The sequence below is a fragment of the Bremia lactucae genome, linkage group LG1 (assembly GCF_004359215.1).
Source record: "Bremia lactucae strain SF5 linkage group LG1, whole genome shotgun sequence".
NCBI classification, from domain to species: Eukaryota; Oomycota; class Peronosporomycetes; order Peronosporales; family Peronosporaceae; genus Bremia; species Bremia lactucae.
In genome coordinates, this window is record NC_090610.1 from 1,450,244 (window position 1) to 1,471,430 (window position 21,187).

General features: G+C 47.7%; 3 protein-coding genes across 3 annotated transcripts; 1 reads left to right on the top strand and 2 right to left on the bottom strand.

Annotated features, from left to right (window-relative positions):
- Positions 1-1,343: 1,343 nt before the first annotated feature.
- Positions 1,344-4,813, top strand: CCR75_008968 (uncharacterized protein; the record flags this gene model as incomplete). The annotated part of the gene is made up of 4 exons (XM_067967015.1): positions 1,344-1,357; positions 1,426-1,507; positions 1,578-1,669; positions 1,786-4,813. 4 exons carry the CDS (start codon positions 1,344-1,346, stop codon positions 2,330-2,332), a joined length of 735 nt encoding a protein of 244 aa, XP_067822325.1. The 3' UTR covers positions 2,333-4,813.
- Positions 2,491-3,399, bottom strand: CCR75_008969 (uncharacterized protein; the record flags this gene model as incomplete). Its single annotated transcript, XM_067967016.1, has 1 exon — positions 2,491-3,399. The coding sequence occupies one exon, from the start codon at positions 3,397-3,399 to the stop codon at positions 2,491-2,493; it is 909 nt and encodes a 302-aa protein (XP_067822326.1).
- On the bottom strand, positions 3,530-4,816 carry CCR75_008967 (uncharacterized protein; the record flags this gene model as incomplete). The annotated part of the gene is made up of 1 exon (XM_067967014.1): positions 3,530-4,816. One exon carries the CDS (start codon positions 4,814-4,816, stop codon positions 3,530-3,532), a length of 1,287 nt encoding a protein of 428 aa, XP_067822324.1.
- Between the last annotated feature and the right edge of the window lie 16,371 nt (positions 4,817-21,187).

The following is a 21,187-nucleotide window of genomic DNA, read 5'->3' on the forward strand; positions in this document are numbered from 1 at the left end:
ACTAGCCATTCGGGCGAAAGCCACGGCTTCTTCTCAGGGGCAAGACGAGACATTTTAGTGTCTGCACTCCTTTGAGTGGTACCCACTAAAGCAGGAGTACCACAAGAACTTATATTACGATGGCTTAAGCCATCGTCACCACAACGCACAGGGATAGGTGCGGGTGACGGCACGGGACACGGTGCTGGCGGTGGGGAATCATCCTCATCGTCGGATCAAACATGCTATAGCGAACTCTTATCACGACTACCCGATTGAGCCCCCTCATTTGAAGGCTCATAGTCAGCCGCCTGACGACTGTTCCGCTCTCCCCGATTCGGCCATCTCGTCCGACTCGCATTCATAGTCTACCGCCAAAGAGGGGTCGCACTCACGTAATGACTCACTACGTGGTCCCGCGACATTTAGTGTTCGGGAGAAGATGATACTACGGTTTACGAAATGTCTGCTGCAAGAGACAATAATGCGCCGCCCGCGGCTGCATGAACCGCAGACGAAGTTTCCGTACTATTCGCTGACCGCATGGATACGTTAACCATGCGACAGAATTGAAAATGATGGTTCTGACCAACCAACATCGTTTTCACTGAAGTGGTCTTATAATGACCACTCTATCTAATGACAGTCAGAGTAATTGTCGTTTAAGGGGGAATGTAGCGGGCGTGTATCGTTACATAATTGACACTTAAAGGTTGTTAAGTTTTATATTATTTAAAGCCGCGCTGGAGTCTGGCGAAGCCTGTCACGAGTAGATGCTCCTTTTCCTGATAAAAAGCGCCTCTTTCACATGCGAATTGAGAGGTAGCTAATATTTGGGGAATATTACTTTACATGGTACTATTCGGAAAAGCTTATCTATTGGTAGATATAGGACATTATATCTACTTGCTCCGCGGTCTAGTCAGCACTGGACGCGCGCAAAGAGAGAGGCAGGTAAGCTTTATTATATGTTTTGCATTAGTATTTTAATTAAGTCAGTATAAATAGAAAGAAACAGAAGAACTTAATTAAATTAAATACAGTTTGCTTTTAACCCTCTTTAAAGCAAGTGTTTAAAAGAGATTCTTCCTCTGCACGTACTAGAGTACGTGAAGTGACGTGTGGCACCACTTGCACTGAAGCAGTACAAGTCGGCAGTGCCCATTTACACGCTATCCTTAGCAAATTGGACACCTAATTTTCATAAAAGTCCTGTTTTAAAGTGCACACTTTCCACTTTATTCGAGCCTTTAATTCTTTTATGAAACATATTGCAACCATATTTTCCTCCAAATCTGTCTTTTGTTGTAAATTTCAAGAAGATATCGTAGCAGGGGAGAAGCAAAAAGTTTTTCATAGCCGAGATGTTCCAAACCAAGTACGTGCGCGCTATTGAATTCATGTTGCTAAGAGGGATTCATCCTATAAATACTCCGTTTCTGATAGCACTGAGTATGACCGTGGCGTGAACACATTTTCGCCCGAGGGGCGATTGTTTCAAGTTGAGTACGCCATCGAGGCCATCAAGGTGCGCTGCTAAACATTTTGTACTTCTCGCTCTGGCATTGATGAATGTTGTAATGATAAATTTTGAAAAGATGGGTACGACAGCAATCGGCATCCGCACAAAAGAAGGGGTCGTACTCGCTGTAGAGAAGCGATTAACTTCGCCTCTGTTGGAACCTGGCAGGTTTGTAATTGTGGTGTTACATGGTTTCATGATAGGATATAGCTGCTGCCAGCAGCAGTATCTCACTGATTTAACACATGTTAAAGCTCATCTTGTTACTGTAATCATGCGGACAGCATAGAAAAAATTATGGAGGTCGACAAGCATGTTGGCGTTGCGATGAGTGGCATTACTGCCGACGCGCAGACTCTAGTTGACCACGCCCGCGTGGAAGCTACCAACCACTGGTTTTCGTACAACGAGCCTGTTCGAGTACAGGCACTGACTCAATCAATCTGTGATTTAGCACTGAGTTTTGGAGAAGGCTCGGATGAAAATAATCACAAGCAAAAGATGAGTCGTCCATTCGGTGTTGCGTTGCTTCTCGCGGGTGTTGATGAGGCCGGTCCACAGCTTTTCTTCTCTGAGCCATCGGGCACGTACTGGCCTGTAAAGGCTCATGCCATCGGCTCGGGATCAGAAGGCGCACTAAGCAATCTCAAGGATGGCTACACAGACGAGCTGACTTTGCACGACGCTGAAACCCTTGCTATTGGTGCATTAAAGCAGCACATGGAGGAGAAGCTGACGAGCATCAATGTGGAAATGGCTGTCATTACGCATGAGAGAGGTTTTCACGTCTGTACTGCCGACGAGCTAGAGATCGTTATTGGACGTCTATAGAGCGCTAAGTATAGTTACGGCTAATTCGGCCTCACGCTCTAAAACCTAATGCTAGCTGTGAACTTTGTTCTGTATCTTAAGTTTAAATTAAGATATGCGGTGCTATTAGCTCATGGTGAAAGTGTTATCCGCCAATCTAAAAGCAAAGGTCTAATCACTTAGTTCTCAACGTCGATTGAACCAGAGCACTCGCTCCCGGACCTGCTGCTACTTGCTACCGCCACAAAGCTGTGAAGTTTAGAAATTATCATATCAAGAGCCACTGAATTGACTCCGTGAGGTATAATGATGTCTGCCACGCGCTTTGACTGCTCAACAAACATCATGTGCATAGGTCTCACCGTCTTCATGTACTGGTTGATTACGGACTCGGCGGAGCGGCCACGCTCTGCCATGTCACGATGCAAACGGCGCACGAGGCGAATATCCGCAGAAGTTTCGACAAAGATTTTAATGTCCATAAGGTCGGCAAGTGCTTGTTCGGCAAAAATAAGAATGCCTTCCACAAGGATAACGCTATTAGGCTTCATAAGGGTGGTGGTTTTGCAGCGTGAATGAAAGCTAAAATCATAGACTGGGACGTCCACAGTCTCGCCGTTGCGTAGCTGCGTAAGGTGCTCGACCATGAGATCGGTTTCAAGCGCATCTGGGTGATCAAAGTTGTGCTTAGCGCGCTGTTCCACGGTAAGGTGAGTCAGATCCTTGTAATAATAGTCGTGCGACAGATACGACACGCGGTCAGCGCCAAACTCGGACATGATGGCGCGCGAGAGTGTAGTCTTGCCCGATCCAGAGCCGCCGCACACTCCAACGACTAATATTTTGTTTCTACTTTCAGAATGCAAATGGCTTGGGTGCTGTAGACGGAAGCTGGATCCAGGATCTGTCAAATTATTGATGTAGACGATGTCCTTAACGAGTTCTAGTTCGCTTTTGGTGGAGACAATTGGCTGTTGTAGCAATTTAATGTTTTGCTTGCGCTGCTTCGAGCGTGCCTTCGTAGCCATGTACACAATGACGATTGCCACACACACCACCGCAACCTCGAAAGACCCGGCTTTCACCATCAACGATTCAAAATATTTTCAGTAAACGTACAATTTTTTAACCAACGACAGACGAGCATTTTTTTTACCTACTGCCTACACGCTGAGTAAATGATATTTTTTTTGCAAATGAGTCGGCTGTTTAATTTACTTACTGATTGCCGGCAATTGAGTCAATAAGAATTTGGTATCCCGTATCGAGTGGAATACTAGGGTCGCGGACAGCTTGGCATATGGGTGGAATATCTGTCTGCACGTCGAGAAAGTCTGACAGGAAAACCAGCAGCTGAAAATCACTGATCCGCTTGACAAAAGGTACGTCGCGGTGCAGTTGTAGCTGAGATTTTAGCGCAACACGATTTCGATATGCTCCCTCTCGATTGAGCTTGGGGAATTCACAGCGAAGCGTTGACTCGTGTGGTACAACGGGCACCACGCACAGAAAGAAATTGTTGTCCACCTCAACAGCAGGCTTAGCCTCCACGAGGGCCGTGAAAGTTTCGCTGACAGCACAAGCATTTGAATTTGACTCGTTTTCCATGAGTGCCCCAGCTGCAAACATTTCGACGCATTGGTCACTGACCTGGAAGGCCTCAAACGATGCTTGGCCTTGCTTGTCTAGCGTCACTTTAAGTGTGACAAACATAGAGTTCTTACCGCCAGCATCGGCTTGCAGCTGTGCTGCAAGCATGATCTCTCGTGCCGAAAAGTGGAAATCGCCGTCTTCGCGCGGTGGATGCGAGAATACCCAGCCAACCTTCTCGGATCCCAGTGCTTCAGCAATTGCGTCCACCTTGTCGGCGTAAGGATCATTCAAAACCTCAAATCCATGTGGATTTCCTTCTTGCGGAGGCTCATAGATAAATTCCACCACTACCTCTTTCGTCTTATCATCCACAGAGCCGTAAAGCCAGCCGCAGCGTGATTGCTGGAAGGCGAATTGACGCAGGTACGCTTGGAAATCGTTACAGCTTGCGCTGTCCAAATGCACTGTGGCTACATGCGGATCTTTTTGCGCGCAAATTTTAAAATCGAATTGGGCATCCATTCTGACAAACTCGCCCAGCGTCCAGTGCATCTTCATGTCTCTAAGAGATTTTAAGCCCGGCCGGAACGCCTGCTTATCAGCGCGTTCATGATACGCCACGCGGGTAAGCGTGCCATCTGCATTAATTTTGGTGCCCAAAGCACCACCCATGGCTACTGTATGTCCTTCATAGCCTAAGAACAGCATGTCGCCGTGGCCCAATCGCAGCTCGCTCAACGTATCTGTGTCTGTAGTCTGTCGCAAACCAGATTGGTCCAATGACACGTGTTGCTGCGCAGGAGCAATCGAATGATGCTCATAAATCCATCGCTTAATGTCTGCAATGGTTGACGCTGGCGTCAGGTCTTCCACGCGCCACGTGCCATTTTTAGAGCGTACGCGAACAATCATTTTAGTGATTGACGGAATAGGCGATGTAGAAAACGAGGAAGAGAATAGTTTTCACATGTGTCACTCAAGGTGGTTGATTTAAAATTGAATCAACCAATCGATAGAACTGATGCCGGTTCAATACTTTATTATTCATGCCATCATCAAAATCAAAATGATTTATAACCCACTTTTCCCAAAAAGAGTACTGTGTTTGTTGCGTCAATATTACCAAATTTGGTAATATTGGTTCTACTAAGTCAAATTATTAATAAAGATAATAATTTTGTGCTTCTTTATTTATGTTCTCTTATAGAAAAAATATGTATTATTCCTCTTATAGGAATAATATTTATGTAATGTGACACCCGATACATCACCCCCTAACCAACAGTCACAATATTGACTGATGTGAAGCAATAGGAAAAAAATATTGTCCTCCCCTGTAAAATTGCATTATTGCTTTCTTATTCAAAACTCCAATTTTATTGCATTATTGTTTTTTGTTCAAAATCAATTCGTTTGCGCATGGTGTCTAAACCCGTGCGCGTCACCCATGAGACCGGAAAGCTGGTAGCTGTACGATCAGTGCAGCTGTTATGTTTCAGTAGACGCTCATGCGTCAACTACGGGGAAGAAGTCACCTCCTACTCCAATTGGAGGTGACTGGTATAAGTAACCTGCTACTCCCATTGCAGGTGACATGTAACGGGCTAAAGTCGCCCTAATGTTACACAGTCCCCGTACTTAAGGGATGGTCAATTACTTAAATAAAGTAATTAGACCCACCGATTGGGTGTGGTTCACATTGTGACCATCCCTTGTGTATGTGATGCACATGGGTGCATTCACATTAGGAGGAATGACGTCTAGCGTCATCCGGTACGCGAGGTATCTAAAAAGATACGCTCGCAACACATAGTTAAGTGTTATCGATAGAAATGACATTTTGATTGGTAAAAGTAGGTATTGATTTTAAGACGGTTAAATATAAATCAGTCTGAAAACTACTTCGTAGAACGTAAGTGCGCACGTGGAGCTGGATTACTGCTTCCGTGTCGTCACTTAGTCTACGGCTCATAATTCACTGGGTGAAATCGCTAAGGCGCGAACCACAATTACCTCACGGCACACGAGGCTAGACGGTGTAACCGCTTCCTCGCTGTGCTAGGGTGTGTGCTTAAGTAGAGCTTGGCTGCATTAAGACGTGCCCGCCTACACTTGGTGGACTTGGAATTCTTCCCACGACCCGCATCTCTGAACGTGTGTACGTGAGGATGAGCCTCAATATCGATAGGGCTCGTTTTTATCACCTCTCCGAACATCATCGGGAGGTGGCCAAGCACTTACACAGGGACTTGGTGAACAAGCCCTGGTCAGGCTCTTGGGCAATCCTCCTGAGCAAATGTTGCTCTCTTAAGGCAGTTTGAGGCATTCGTGCTCGGACAGCGAAGGGCCGCGTCCGAGGCACAGAGCCCTGCTGCGGCGGAGCCCGTCACTCAGACTCAGGATGAGCTGAGGGGATAGCAGGCTCGGAGCGAGGCTATCAACAGGACTGATGAGATGCTCTCTTCCCTGCCGCATCAACCGAGGCCCATTCGGATGGACCCGCCCAAGTTTCATGGAACTGGAGCGCCCACAATTCTCCAATGGCTGTTAGCTATGGAGCCATGCGGTGTCGCGCAGCTCATCGAGGTCAACAGCCGGATGGTATCATACGCCATGTCGCACCTGCGCGGTAAGGCCTCAGGGGGGCTTGCTCGGGGCTTATGGTGGGCAGAAATCGTTTCCTACGTGATCGATCTTCAAGGAAAAGATTCGCGCCATGTACCAGCTGCCGAACAACGAAGTGTCACTTCAGGTGCGCTTCTTTGGAGCGCGGCAGGCGAAAGGACCTTTGCAAGAGTATGTGCAAGAAATTCGCTCGCTGTCAGCGTCCATTACCGTAGGTCCGATTCTGGAGCACATTAAGGTGCCCACGTTATGAACGGACATCGGCATGGCCCATCGCGATAGGCTCTTTTCAGGAAGGTGCCGTCAACGCTGGAAGAGGCAATCTCAATTGCCTTGATAGAGGTGCAATTCTTCAAAGTGCCTCAGCGACAGCTTGGTATAAGCCGTCGGCCGAGAGGTCAGATGCCACTCCCATGGAGTTGGGCAATGCAGACGTTGTCTGTTTTAAATGCGGCAAGCGCGGCAATACGATAGCTCGCTGCTATGCCAGGGTCCCTGCTGGGCCGAAGACGCCTAGCAAGAGGACTCATTTCCCAAAGGGCGATGGCAAGAACCAGCGTGCGAGACGCATGAGTTCTCCATCGTCCACTGAGGAGTCGGGAAACGCAGGAGCGCACTAGGGGTGGGATGTCCTACTGACGGTGACTCTGAAGCTACCCCTAAGTTCAGAGTTGTGGAGCAAATCGGTAGCATAGTCCCTGAAGTCTCGAAATTTCGGACCTCAACCCTGTTGATCTATAGCGCTCAAGTAAGAGGCTATGACCAGGTGATGACCCTCCTAGTAGATTCGGGTGCATCTCAAAATTTTGTAAAACTCGCGGCTCTAAGAAAGAGACCGGCGATGTTTGAGTCGCTTTGCCAGGACGTCAAGCGAGAGAGGCGACCGTTCGTGTAGCGAACGGCACGCTCGTTAAGTATGAGGGAGTTCGAATTGAACTCGCCTTCAGCTTTGGTGACTTCTCTTGTAAAGAGAAGTCCAGAGTGCTAGGTATGAAGAGTCCGTATGACCTCATCCTAGGCATGCCATTGTTGGCAAAACACCAATAATGGATACGCTTGCGTACACGCACATTTGGAAACTCTACGCAGGACACCGGAAAGGAGGTGCTCCTGCGAGAGGCGGTTACAACTGATGTCATGTCGAACACATTTGAGGGTGCGTAGACGGGATGTCAAACGTCACCAATTCCTATTCACGAGGAGACTGGGGTAGTGAAAAGGGCAATGACAAGTAGTCATGTGTCACATAGTCCTGCATAGAGCCGAGAGCCTGTGGCAGTAGACGGCAAGCTGACACGAAGTCAAGCGTCGCATGAGCCGGCACAGTGCCTAGAGTCTGGTGCGGTTGGAAAGGGCGCGTTAGCCAGGAGAGCAACGGCACCCGCTCCCATTCAAAGGTCGTGGTGATTTAAATAACGATTACCCGATAGATTAAGACGATCAAAGGCACGTCTAAACGAGTGACCTTTGGATCAGTCTCTAATAAAGAGGACGGGCCTACGAACGAGGTGTCAAAGACGAAATTGCGGAGGCATCCTCAGTGAGGTGCTCTAGCAAGTCCTGAGATCTGCCGAGAAGGTTATAAATCTCCCGGAGATGTTGTGGGATCTGTTCCTTGCCGAATTAAAGAAAGGAAGGATCCACGAAAAAGCCATACCAGCCCCAAAAGAGAACTTGGTGGACTGTTGATCATCGTTCACAATGGACGAGAGCGTCCTAGAAACGGACAAAAAGAAACGGTTCGCTGCTCAAGGCTGGGATGCCTTGAGAGACAGTCCGTTCTTTGAGGTTCTATGGAAGCATCACGATATTTTTCCAGAAAAAGTGCCGAGCCGCGTACCAGCAGATAGGGGCATCGGGCACGAAATAGACCACGAACCTGGCACTTAGTATTGTGTGACCAGGCAATGGTTGTTGCGGAAAGAACAAGTCGATTAAATTGATGAGATTTGGACAAGCGAGCCATTGCGGGTGCTTACTGCCGAAACGGCAGTAAGCACCCCAAGCGGTATGCTTTGGGAGTGGCTTGTGATGCCCCAAGGTTTGTAAAACGCACCAGCGACATTCAACCGAGTGGTGGCTCACGTGATGTGTCAGTACCGTGCCTACGCGCCTCTTTACTGTATAGTAGGGCCCAGGACGGGCTGAGTGCAATAGAGTCGCACAAGCGTCGTTTAGACGCTGTGTTGCAGACTTTGAAGGATGCCCAATTGTACGTCAACTTGCAAAAGTGCGTCATAGGGGTCCCTGAGATACCTTTGCTGGGTTGCATCATAGGTACACATGCTGTTGGCGCAATTCCAAGGGCTCGCTAATTACTTGCATAAATATAGCAAGAATTATGCTGAGCAAACTAAACCATTTTTGACCTCCTTAAAAAGGACACAGAAATGGGTTTGGTTAAAAGAACAAGATGATGCGTTCACATCAGTGAAGCAATCTCTCGTAGAGGCACGGTCTTGGCATTGCCAGACGCGGATAAGCCTTTTAGCTTCGTCTGCGATGCAAGTAATTTTGCAATCGGCAGCGCGCTCATGCAGAAGAATGACGTCGGTGTTGACCGCGTCATCTTTAATCATTCCCGGCTTTATAAAGCCGCAAAACTGAATTACCTTGTGCATGACAAAGAGCTACTTTAATAAAGTATGCTCTTGTCAAGTTTCGCGTGCACCTGTTGGGTACCGAACCATTTGTGGTTTATACGGATCACGCATCACTGCAAACCGCAATAATCTTACCGCACTTCTCGCCTGGAATGGCAAGATGGCTCACATTCTTCTCTGAATTTAATTTCAAAGTTGAATATAAGCCGGGTAAATCGAATGGCTGGGCTGACGCTTTATCGCGCAGACCAGACTTTGAGATTAGACACCAGGAAAGTGTGTCTAGTGCAAAAGCACACTTTCAGCCGTCAACGTTGGCAGCCATGAAGGCATACCACGTGACGAGCTCATTGGCCTCTGAAATCAAAGAGAGCTACAGTCAGGACGACCATTGTCGCCTGCTGTTGGATCACTTCGGTGGACGAAAGGTAACCCTCCCGTCGCACCTGAAAGCTAAGCTAAATCGCTTTAGCTACAGCGATGGCCTGTTATGGCATCAGCTGTCACCTTGTGATCCCTTGAGAATCTATGTGCCTCATGACACAGATCTCAAGCTGATGATCCTTCACGAGCTCCATGATGCGCCATCTAGTGGGCATCTGGGCCGTGAAAAGACATTCTTACGAGTGTCAGAGGAATTTTGGTGGCCACACCTATATAGATGGGTGGCCAACGATATTTGCTCTTGCGAACAGTGTCAGTGTATTAAGCCTGCACCGTCCAGCAGTGCGCCACTGAAGCCGCTACCGATTCCAACCAACTGTTGGAAGTCAGTAAATCTGGACTTCATGTTTGGTTTGCCGCCCGATCATAAGAATCGTACGGGGCTCGTCGTCTTTGTCGACAAAAATGAGCAAAATGGTGCATTTAGCACCATGTAAAACGTCGATCACAGGCAAGGAGGCAGCTCTCTTGTTTCTAGATTATGTTTACCGACTACATGGGATGCCCGAGTCCATAGTATCGGACCGCTATCCACGTTTTACGTCTGTTTTTTGGCGACATGTAGTCGAGCTGCTGGTAGCAAGTTCCACATGTCGACGGCAGATCATCCCCAGACCGATGGCCAAGCAGAACGTGCCAATCGGGTCGTGGCGGATGTCTTGCGCACAATAGCAACTCCCAAAGAGTGAAGAAAGCAATTGCCCTATGTGGAGTTCGCTATAAATAACAGTGTCCACGCCAGTACGGGTGAGACACCGTTTTATATTAACGGACTGCGCCATCTTCGGACGCCAGCTCGTTTGTGCGCAGCCCGAGTCTTAGTGATGGAGGGCCCCTCACTATGCTCCGTGCGAAAGAGGGACATAGTTTCGTCAATATGACGACGACCCATGAGGGTATCATCTCAAAGACAGAAACTTGCCCTAGTGACCCTGCCAGTTTAGCAGTGGTCAATAAAACTGCACCTTATGACCGACCTCTTGGCGGTATCATAGGCAAGTTTGATGCTAAAAGCGTGAACGAGGCCCAACGCTTTATGGATGAGCGATTAGCCATCACACGTAAAGTCCGTGACGCAATGGCAAGCGCACAGAACAAGCAAAAAGAATATGCGGACCAAAATGGTCGCAAAAATAATGAACGCTTTAGATTAGGTGTAAAAGTACTATTAGGTACTGCTACCCTCCCTAAAAATGCAATTTTTGTACTACCTGGAGTAACTACGAAGTTGTTGCCGCGTTTCATTGGTAGTAGAAGAGGTTGGAGACCTAAATTATAGGCTCACCCTCCCCCCGTATATGAATACGCACCCCGTATATTACGTGGGTCGTCTGATACGGTATGTAGACCCAAATGAGGTCACATATCCCCATCTGGCTAAGGAAACCGATGGTGACGCCGACTGTGAGTCGAGCGTCGTTCGGGTGAGGCGGACGGTGAAGGCGAAACGCTATCGGACTGATGCCTCCCTCCACGACCAGGACTTGCAGAGAGAGGAACATCACGCGAGTAACGCCGATCCCTCAGCATTATATTCTCAAAGAGGTCCAAACGAGTCTTCAGACGGTCATAATACTGACGAGCCTTCGCTCGGACATAAACAAGACCCGTAGTCAGTCACGAGACTTGACCCTCGGGATCCGCAATGCGTCGTTCAGCAGCGCATAACGCCTGTGACTGAACGAACGAGGGTAAGGCAGCCGCGAGTAGGTGGGCGAGATCGCCACTTGTATCGAGCGCCGGCTGCACTGATGGATGCGGGTGGGAATTAACGCTTTCTTGTCGGAAGGCTGCTTTGCCACCGCTCCGTGAGGCAACGGTATCAGATCCTCGTCCCATGGAAAGGTTACTTGAAGAGTATTGACTCTTGGGAACCGATCAAAACCCTACGTATTGATATGCCACGCTTGTGGCTGCCTATGAAAGGAGCCTCAGCTGAGGCCTCTTCGCTAGTCTCAAATGGACAAGCAGCAGCAGCGTTGTCAGAAGAAACTGGGGGTACAGTACCGCCCATGCTTTCTGTCACACGCACGGGGGCGTGATTAATTCGCAGTGAGCGCTGTTTCATCGCATCGTAATGCGGATGAATGCGGCGCGTGAATTCCGCCTCATATTGGTCGGGCGTTCACATTGAACGCAACAAGCCCGGGATCGGGAAAATACGCCCAAGCGATATTCTCTGAACCCTCCATGTTTTAAAGACGCCATAATAATTATGTGCGTCTACAAAGAGCGCGCTCTAGGAGCGACGCTCCTGGCTCGTTTAAACGGGCCATTTAGATGGAGGGGGGCATCAGAGAGATGCCACCCGTCACATAGCCACGTTCTAAATGCCTGGCTTGTGACACCGACTGAGCACGTTCACGTGTCGTCGGCGGAGATTCAGGCTCCGAATCCTCTATGTCAGAACCATTATGGATTATGTTCTGAGCATAAGGCGTTGTGGTTATACCCAATGGAGAAGCGGCTGCGCCGTTATGAGCAGCGCCCTCATTACCTGTCGCTGCGCTATCCAGCGCAGACGTCGAGACAGCATTCGTAAACGATGCTGTCTCCATGTTGTGAGCCATGCGAGAAGTTTGGATGGGCAATAATGCGCTATCATCCTTCCTCATTAGCTCTTTGTACGCATCACGACTATGAGGTGACGGCAACGGTGTCGACTCATTGTAGTCGACAACGGTTGACGGATCCGCATCCTCACTGTTAAAGTGAGATGGATTCTTTAGCCCCGTTAACGCGACAGCAGCAGTAGCTGTCGGCGTTTCGACTAAGGCATTGGACGAGGCCGGTGAACGAAAGTGGCGCCTGCGCTTAGTGCGAGGTTGAGTGGGCGTCTTCGCAGACGATTCACCAACGTGGCCCCTTTTAGATGGCACCTTTGGCGCCGTGTATGGAAACACAGGTCGCTAGAGTGATTGAGTGAACTAGCGGCGCGTAAAGCTGCTCCCAGTTCCTCGCTTCTCTTTGACGAATTTAAAATCTAAGTTTGTTCTTTATGGGGGAGATGGTGTAGCGGGCTAAAGTTGCCCTAATGTTACACAGTCCCCATTAAGTACACTTGGTGTACTTAAAATGATGGTCAGTTACTAAATTAAAGTAATTAGACCCAGCACTCGGGTGTGGTTCAAATTTGTGACCAACCCTTGTGTATGTGATGCACATGGGTGCATTCACATTAGGAGGGATGACGCCCAGCGTCACCCGTAATGACGGCTAACGTCATTCGTTTCGCGAGGTATTTAGAAAGATACGCTCACAATACATATTAAGTGTTATTTATAAAGATGACATTTTAATTGGTAAAATAGGTATTTATATTTAATGCGATTAAATATAAATCAGACTGAAAACTACTTTCTACTTAGTAAGTGCGCACGAGAAGCCAAATTACCGCTCCCGTGACGACACTTAACTACAGTACTTAGTGCGTTGGGTGGGGTCGCTTGCGGCCCACCACAACTACCTCACTGCACGCAAGAGAACCTGGTTAAACCGCTTCCTCGCTGTGCTGGGGTGTGTCTAAGTAGAACGTGGGTGGCCGCATTACAACGTGCCCGCCTACACAAACGGTGGTACGGAAGGCTTATTCGCCTGAACACATCAAGGAAGATCAAAGATTAGTAGCTGGCATGTCACATTCGAAATAAGCGGACTATGTTCTCGTTTAAATTATATAGAACGGGACATCATGGGAAGTGAAATTTGTTGATTTACTTCGTACGACGTAAAATTCGAGCACAAAAGAAGACACGGCGGTAATTGCTGTCGAAAGATAGTATACTGGGCCCGCATCGGAAATGAATGAAGCCATCAATGTAATAGGTGTACCGTTACATATGTATTATTTCCTGCAAGAAGAATAAACAATAGGAAAATTATATTTCCATCCGACTTTTTTATTGCCACCCGACTTTTTTTATTGCTACTCGACCGTTAACCCGTCCGCCCCATTGGATGCCCATTGGCTATCGTCTCGCGTCCCGTCTACAACATGAATGTACAGTGCCCTACCAGACGTAATGGAACTGTAACGGGGCACTACTAACTTGTACTGCTTCAGTACAAGTCCACTTCACACTGCCTCAGTGCGAGTGGTGCCTCACGTCACTTCACGTAAACTAGTACGTGCAGAGGAATACTCTCTTTACAACACTTGCTTTAAACTCTTTTGTTTCTATTTAATACTAACTTAATTATAAATTAAAAAAACATGAAATAAAGTCTTGTCTGTCTCTCTCTTTGCGCTTGTCCAGCGCTGACTAGACCGCGGAGAAGGTAGATATAATGGTCTATATTTACCAATGGATAAGCTTTAAGAATATTACCATGTAAAGCAGTATTCTTCAAATATTATCTACATTTTAGATAATATATTCATTAACAACCTTTAAGTGTTAATTTCATGTAACGATACACCCCGTTACATCACCCTTCCCTTAAACCAACACCTCATTCGAAGGCTCATAATCAGCCGCCTGACGATGATCAGGCGACTGTTCTGTTCTCCCCGAGTCGGCCGTTTCGTGGGACTCGCATTCGTAGTCGACCTACAAAGAAAGGTCGCACTCACGTGGTGACTCACCACGAGATCCCGCCACATGTAGTGTTGCGGGAGAAGATGATAGTACGGCAGACGAATTTTCTGCCGCAAAAAAACAATAATGCGTCACCCGTGGCTGCATGAACCGCAGCCGAAGACGCCGCACTATTCGCATAGCGCATGGACTTGTTAACCATGCAATAAAATCAAAAACGATGGTTCTGACCAATCAACATCGTTTTGAATAAAGTGGTCTTATAATGACCACTCTTCCCAATGACAGTCAGAGTGAGGGCTCATTCGGGTAGACGTGCTGGTAGCATTCGCTACAGCATGTTCGGTTCAGACGATAAGGATGATTCCTCATCGCCAGAACCGTCTCCTGTACCATCATCAGCCCATATTTCTGTGCGTGGTGATGACGATGGCGTAAGCCATCGTAAGAAAAGTTCTTGGTGTACCCCTGCTTCAGTGGGTACCACTAAGGGGAGTGAACACAGTTAAATGTCTCATCTCGCCCCTGAAAAGAAGCCGTGGCTTTTGCCAGAAAGGCTTATCAATAGCTTGTCTGGAGAAACTACTCCTCACAATAAATATCACTTATTTATTGCGACAAAGCTACATGGCCTTGATCCCAGCGCGAGGAACTTTCGCGCTCAGGAAGATTTCTATCTCGATGCTTCTCTTAAGCATCGATGGTTTAGTGGCAATAATAAGCGAGATAAAGTCTTGCTTATGCAAGCTTGGAGTGCGTTCATTCGCAATGTCAAAGACATTGGACGCAAAGCTTGACTTCAAAAACTTAACGCTAATCGCGTTAAATTTGAGAAAAGAACTCCAACCGATGCAAAGTATAAATTGCATCGGTTGTCACGTGAGGCTGGGCTTCCATGCCTCACGTGGGGTGATCCCTGTCCGTGTTCTGTAGACAACTCGAAGAGGGTTTAAGGGGATGCCTATTCCTTTTCTTTGCCCTGGGGAAAGGCTCGCATCTCTATTGAGATGCAAGACGCGATTGACGTTTTGCAATCGATTTACATGCGCCGGGGGCGCGTGTTTTCCGATGGGCCTTCTGAACCATCGGGTGAGTCTCGTCATACTGACGGACGAGGCCCTCAACGTCAGCAGTCAGCTGGGAACGAGGCTCCCAGCTGTCATATGAAGGTGGATAACCACGCCAGCGAACAAGATAACTCGTTCGCTGCCCTTTCACATCCCGGTTGTTCTGGATATGTTCCACAAGGAAACGTTGACCGCCGTGGGAATCCACCAATGGCTGTGGTGGAGGAGGAAAAATTAGATCCAAACCGTCTGTCGGATCTGATATCGAGGATCGACAAAATTGATCACTTCCTCCATGATTTGGAGGAGGGACTTGATCACGAGCGCGGTAAGCGTCGCTCGTTGTAGCAGACGGTGCAGACGGTTCAAATTCATCATATCGAACGGTTAAGAGACCGTTCGAAGAGTGCGTACTCCATGTTGGAGTTCGAACGATAGTATCACACTCTTCGTAAGAGCTGTGGTCAGCTTACCGCGATTTCGAGAATCTTCGGACCCGCATGAGAACCTCCAGATTCAATATAAGAATTTTTTTTAATTCGTGACCACAAGAATCTATTAGGGATTCTTGAAAAGAATGGTCTGATCCTTTCTCGGAAGAAGCCGCGTACTGATGGTACGGGCGGAGCCGACCAACGTAAAACGTAGGATGTGTTTGCATCTTACGTGGCAATTCTATTGTGTACGCATTGCCTTTGCGATGCATTACACGGAATGGCCCATTGAACTTGGGTAGTAGCTTCCTGCTACCCACATTAGTGACTACACGCTTAGGTAAGTTTACCGTAGACAGTAGTGCTAGGCCATTAACTTTATCTGAAAGAGCGTTTGCTCTTCCATGTTTGTCTGCGTTCCATTTCTGACGGTCCACTGCGTTAGCAATGGAATCCTGTACAAAACGGAGTACTGATTCTCGAGTCAGCAGAAATTCCTCTGCTGACTCATTTGTTTTGTCTTTTTCAGTGCGCTTTGTGCGCACTGCCATGAGATCTATCTCATCTTCGATGTCGATTGCTTCGGCATCGACATCATTCGCGTCATTGGGTTCTTTCGACGCGTGATGAGCATGATCCAGAAATGATTTTGCTCGTGCGAGTCCACCCCCCCTCCTTAAACTAGAGCATCCCTCTAATTGGGTGGGTATACGTGGATGGCGTAAGCCATTCACAAAGAACGGTGTGGGCGTTGTAGACGCATGCACTGAGTTATTGATGGCGAATTCGACCATCGGTAAAAACTCGCTCCAATTCGGATACGATTGGACGTAACCTCGAAGTATCTCTTCGAGGACGCAAATTACGCGTTCTGTTTGACTATCCGTTTCTGGGTGATCGGATGTTGACATAGTCAGCCGTGTTCCGAGAGATCGGAACACGGATTGCCAAAACTCCGCCGTGAATCTTGGATCTCTATCCGAGACTAATTCACGGGGTAACAGGTGGAGTTTGACTACCGTGTCGATAAACACATGGGGTCAGCTCGGAGCCGTGATCGACTCTGGTAGTGCAGTAAGATGTACCATCTTGCTGAATCTGTCTACGAAACAAGGATTACATTGTGTTTGGAATCGTCTTCGAGAAATCCGAAGACGAAGTCCATAGATACGGCTGCCGACACTCTGCCGGAAGTGGTAGAGATTGGAGAGGCGCACGGGATGAAGGGCTTTGCTTCACCCGTTGACATACCTTGCAAGCACGAATGTACTTGCGCACGAACTGATACTGACGGGGCCAGTAAAAGTCGTGACTTACTGTGAGATGTGTTTCCTCACGTCCACCATGATTATTCATTTTTGGTGCATCGTGACACTCATACACAATGCGCAAGCACAAATCATTGTTAGCTGGGACGACGACAAGTGGAGTGTCACCGGCAACGGCTGTGTAATACAATAAGCCGTTGCGTGTTGTGTATCGATCGGATGACGGTTGATATAAAGCCGGTCAATCTTTTAAAGGATTTATCGAATGGATTCATCAAATGATCCATTAAACGCAGAAGGTTCTTATCTTCTGCATGGGCTTTCTTTATGCCATCAATCAAGGTTGACGAAACACTTGTAGTGAGTGTTGCAACAGTGGGATTATTTTCACTGTTGGAATGCACAGCCAACTCGAAATCGGGTCGGCGTGATAACGCACCAGCGACGACATTAAGTCGTCCTGGTTTATATTCCACGGTGAAATTAAACCCCTTGAAGAAGGTTAGCCACCTCGCCATTCTTTCCGAGAGGTGTGGGCTCTTTACGGCCGTGCGGAATGACGCGTGATCCGTGTCCGAGTACATACAATAAAATGTCTCGTCTTACCCTGAGAAAAAGCCGTGGCTTTACCCGAACGGCTAGTCAGTAACTTGTCTGGAGAGACAACTCCTCACAATTAATATCCTTTATTTATTGCGGCAAAGCTACATGGCCTGGATCCCAGCGCGAAGAACTTTTGCGCTAAGGAAGATTTTTACCTCGATGGTTTTCTTAAGCATCGATGGTATAGTGGCAACAACAAGCGAGATAAAATCTCGTTAATGCAAGCCTGAAGCGCGTTTTTTTCCAATGTCAAAGACATTGGATGCGGCTTCAAAGTCCTAACGCAATTCGCGTTAAGTTTGAGAAACGAATCCAACCGGTGCAAGGTTTAAAATTGCACCGGTCGTCTCGTGAGGCAGGACTTCCATGCCTCACGTAGGGCGACCCGTGTCCATGTTGTGTCGACAATACGAAACGAGTGAAAGGAGATGAATACTCCCTTTCTTCCCCCTGGGGAAGGGCTCGCATCTCTATTGAGATGCCGATGCGATTGACGTTTTTTGCAATAGATTTACACGCGCCAGGGGCGCGCGTTTTTCAATGGACCCTCTAATCCATCTGATGAGTCTCGTTATACTAACAGACGAGGCCCTCAACGTCAATAACCAGCTGGGAACGAGGCCCCCATCTGTCATGCGAAGGTGAATAACCGCGCTAGTTAACCAGATAACTCATTCGCTGCCCCTTCACATCACGGTGGTTTTGAATACGTTCCACAAGGAATCGTTGGCCACCGCGGAAATCGACCAATGGTTGTGGTGGAGGAGGTAAAAATAGATCCGAACCGTGTGTCGGATCAAGGGTCGAAGTCGACAAACGCGACCGCTACCTCCATGTATTGGAGGACGGTCTTGAACACGAGCGCGGTAAGCGTCACTCGTTGGAGCAGACGATGCAGGCTCACTATATCGAACGGTTGGAAAACCGTTCGGAGAGTGCGTACTCAATGTTGGAGTACGACCGGAAATATCACGCTCTTCGTGATGAGCTGTCGTCAGCTTATCGCAGTTTCGAGGATCTTCGGAACCGACAGGAGAATCTCCAGATTCAGCATGAGAATCTGGTTCGTGACCACAAGAATCTTTTAGGGATTCTTGAAAAGGGTGGTCAGATCCGTCCTTGGGAGAAACCGTGTACTGACGGTACGGGCGGAGCCGACCAAAGTAAAACATAGGATGCGTTTGCATTCTACGTGGCAATTCTGTTGTGTACGCATTGCCTCCGCGATTCAGTTCACGGAGTGGCCCAATGAACTTTGGTAGTAGTTTACTGCTACCCATATTAGTAACTACACGCTTAGGTAAATTTACCGTAAAGAGTAGTAATAGGTCAATAATTTTAAATGAAAGAACAATTGCTCTTTCATGTTTGTCTGCGTTCCGTTTCTATCGGTCCACTGCGTTAGCAATGAAATCCTTACGAAACGGATTACTGATTCTCGAGCCAGCAGAAATTTTTCTGCTGACTCATTTGTTTTATCTTTTCCAGTGCGCACAAAGCGCACTGCTATGAGATCTTTCTCATCTTCGATGTCGATTGCTTCGACATCACTCGCGTCGTTGGTAACTCCGAAGCGTGATGAGCATGAGCCAGAAATGGTTTTATCGTGCGAGGCCCCCCCAAACTAGAGGATCCTGCGTCTGACCATCCGTTTCCGGGTGATCAGATGTTGACATAGTCAGCCGTGTTCCGAGAGATCGGAACACGGATTGCCAAAACTCCGCCGTGAATCTTGGATCTCTATCCGAGACTAATTCACGGGGTAACAGGTGGAGTTTGACTACCGTGTCGATAAACACATGGGGTCAGCTCGGAGCCGTGATCGACTCTGGTAGTGCAGTAAGATGTACCATCTTGCTGAATCTGTCTACGAAACAAGGATTACATTGTGTTTGGAATCGTCTTCGAGAAATCCGAAGACGAAGTCCATAGATACGGCTGCCGACACTCTGCCGGAAGTGGTAGAGATTGGAGAGGCGCACGGGATGAAGGGCTTTGCTTCACCCGTTGACATACCTTGCAAGCACGAATGTACTTGCGCACGAACTGATACTGACGGGGCCAGTAAAAGTCGTGACTTACTGTGAGATGTGTTTCCTCACGTCCACCATGATTATTCATTTTTGGTGCATCGTGACACTCATACACAATGCGCAAGCACAAATCATTGTTAGCTGGGACGACGACAAGTGGAGTGTCACCGGCAACGGCTGTGTAATACAATAAGCCGTTGCGTGTTGTGTATCGATCGGATGACGGTTGATATAAAGCCGGTCAATCTTTTAAAGGATTTATCGAATGGATTCATCAAATGATCCATTAAACGCAGAAGGTTCTTATCTTCTGCATGGGCTTTCTTTATGCCATCAATCAAGGTTGACGAAACACTTGTAGTGAGTGTTGCAACAGTGGGATTATTTTCACTGTTGGAATGCACAGCCAACTCGAAATCGGGTCGGCGTGATAACGCACCAGCGACGACATTAAGTCGTCCTGGTTTATATTCCACGGTGAAATTAAACCCCTTGAAGAAGGTTAGCCACCTCGCCATTCTTTCCGAGAGGTGTGGGCTCTTTACGGCCGTGCGGAATGACGCGTGATCCGTATAAATGATAAACGGTCTATCTCCGAGGAGATAGACCCTAAATTTAGCCAATGCATATTTCATGGCAAGGAGTTCCTTGTCATGCACTGGGTAATTGTGTTCAGCTGGTTGCAGCTGACGCGATTGGTAACAAACGAAGCGCTCTTAGTCGCATGTATCGTATTGCATTAACGCACAGCCGATAGCAAAATCGCTGGCGTCCCAGACCACATGAAATGCTCTGTCATGGACGGAACCGCCAGAATTGGCGATTGCATCATGCTTTGCTTTTTTACTCTTAAAAAAGTGCTGACAATCAGCGTTCCATGACCACTTTACATTTTTGTCCAACAAAGAAGAAAGATTTACTTTCATTTCCGTACAATTGCGGTAACCTTTTTTCAGATATTCTGCTAATCCAAGGAGCTTTTTAAGTCCTTTGACATCGACTGGAACTGGCCAGTCGGTGATTGCCTTGATCTTTTTGGGATCAGGGCGCACGCCGTGTTTACCGACGATGCACCCGAGAAGTGGTATTTCGCTTGCAGCGAATATAAACTTCTTGAAATTTGCGTACAACTTTACTTTCGCATAAGTGTAAGAACCTGCCGAACGTGAGTTTAATGAACTTCTACGTTCGTATTTCCGTCGGTGGACCGGCTATGGACCAATACATCAACAAAATAACTCGTGCGAAATCTCGCACCGGTCTCAACAGATTCGTTATGCATCTGTTGAATGTTGCAGGGGCGTTACTAAGCCCCTGTTGCGTTACTAGCCATTCCCAGAGCATCCCAATGGGAGTGCTCACTGCTGTGTACGGGATGTCCCGTTCACGCATAAGAATCTAATAAATTTATCCTTCAGTTCCATAATCAAAAAGATGGTAATCTTAGACATTCCATCTACGATTATGTCTTTTCTAGGTATCGGCGTCTGAGCCGGTACCGTTGCAGCGTTCAGTTTAATATGCATGCACAATCCGCCATCTCCTGTTGTTAACGCACACAGAAGGTCTGAGAGCTATGTGGGGGGGTTGACTTCCTCACAGAGTCCACAGCTAAGCGACCGGCAATTTGTCGATCGCTCATACTTGTTCAACGAGGCAACAGCCACT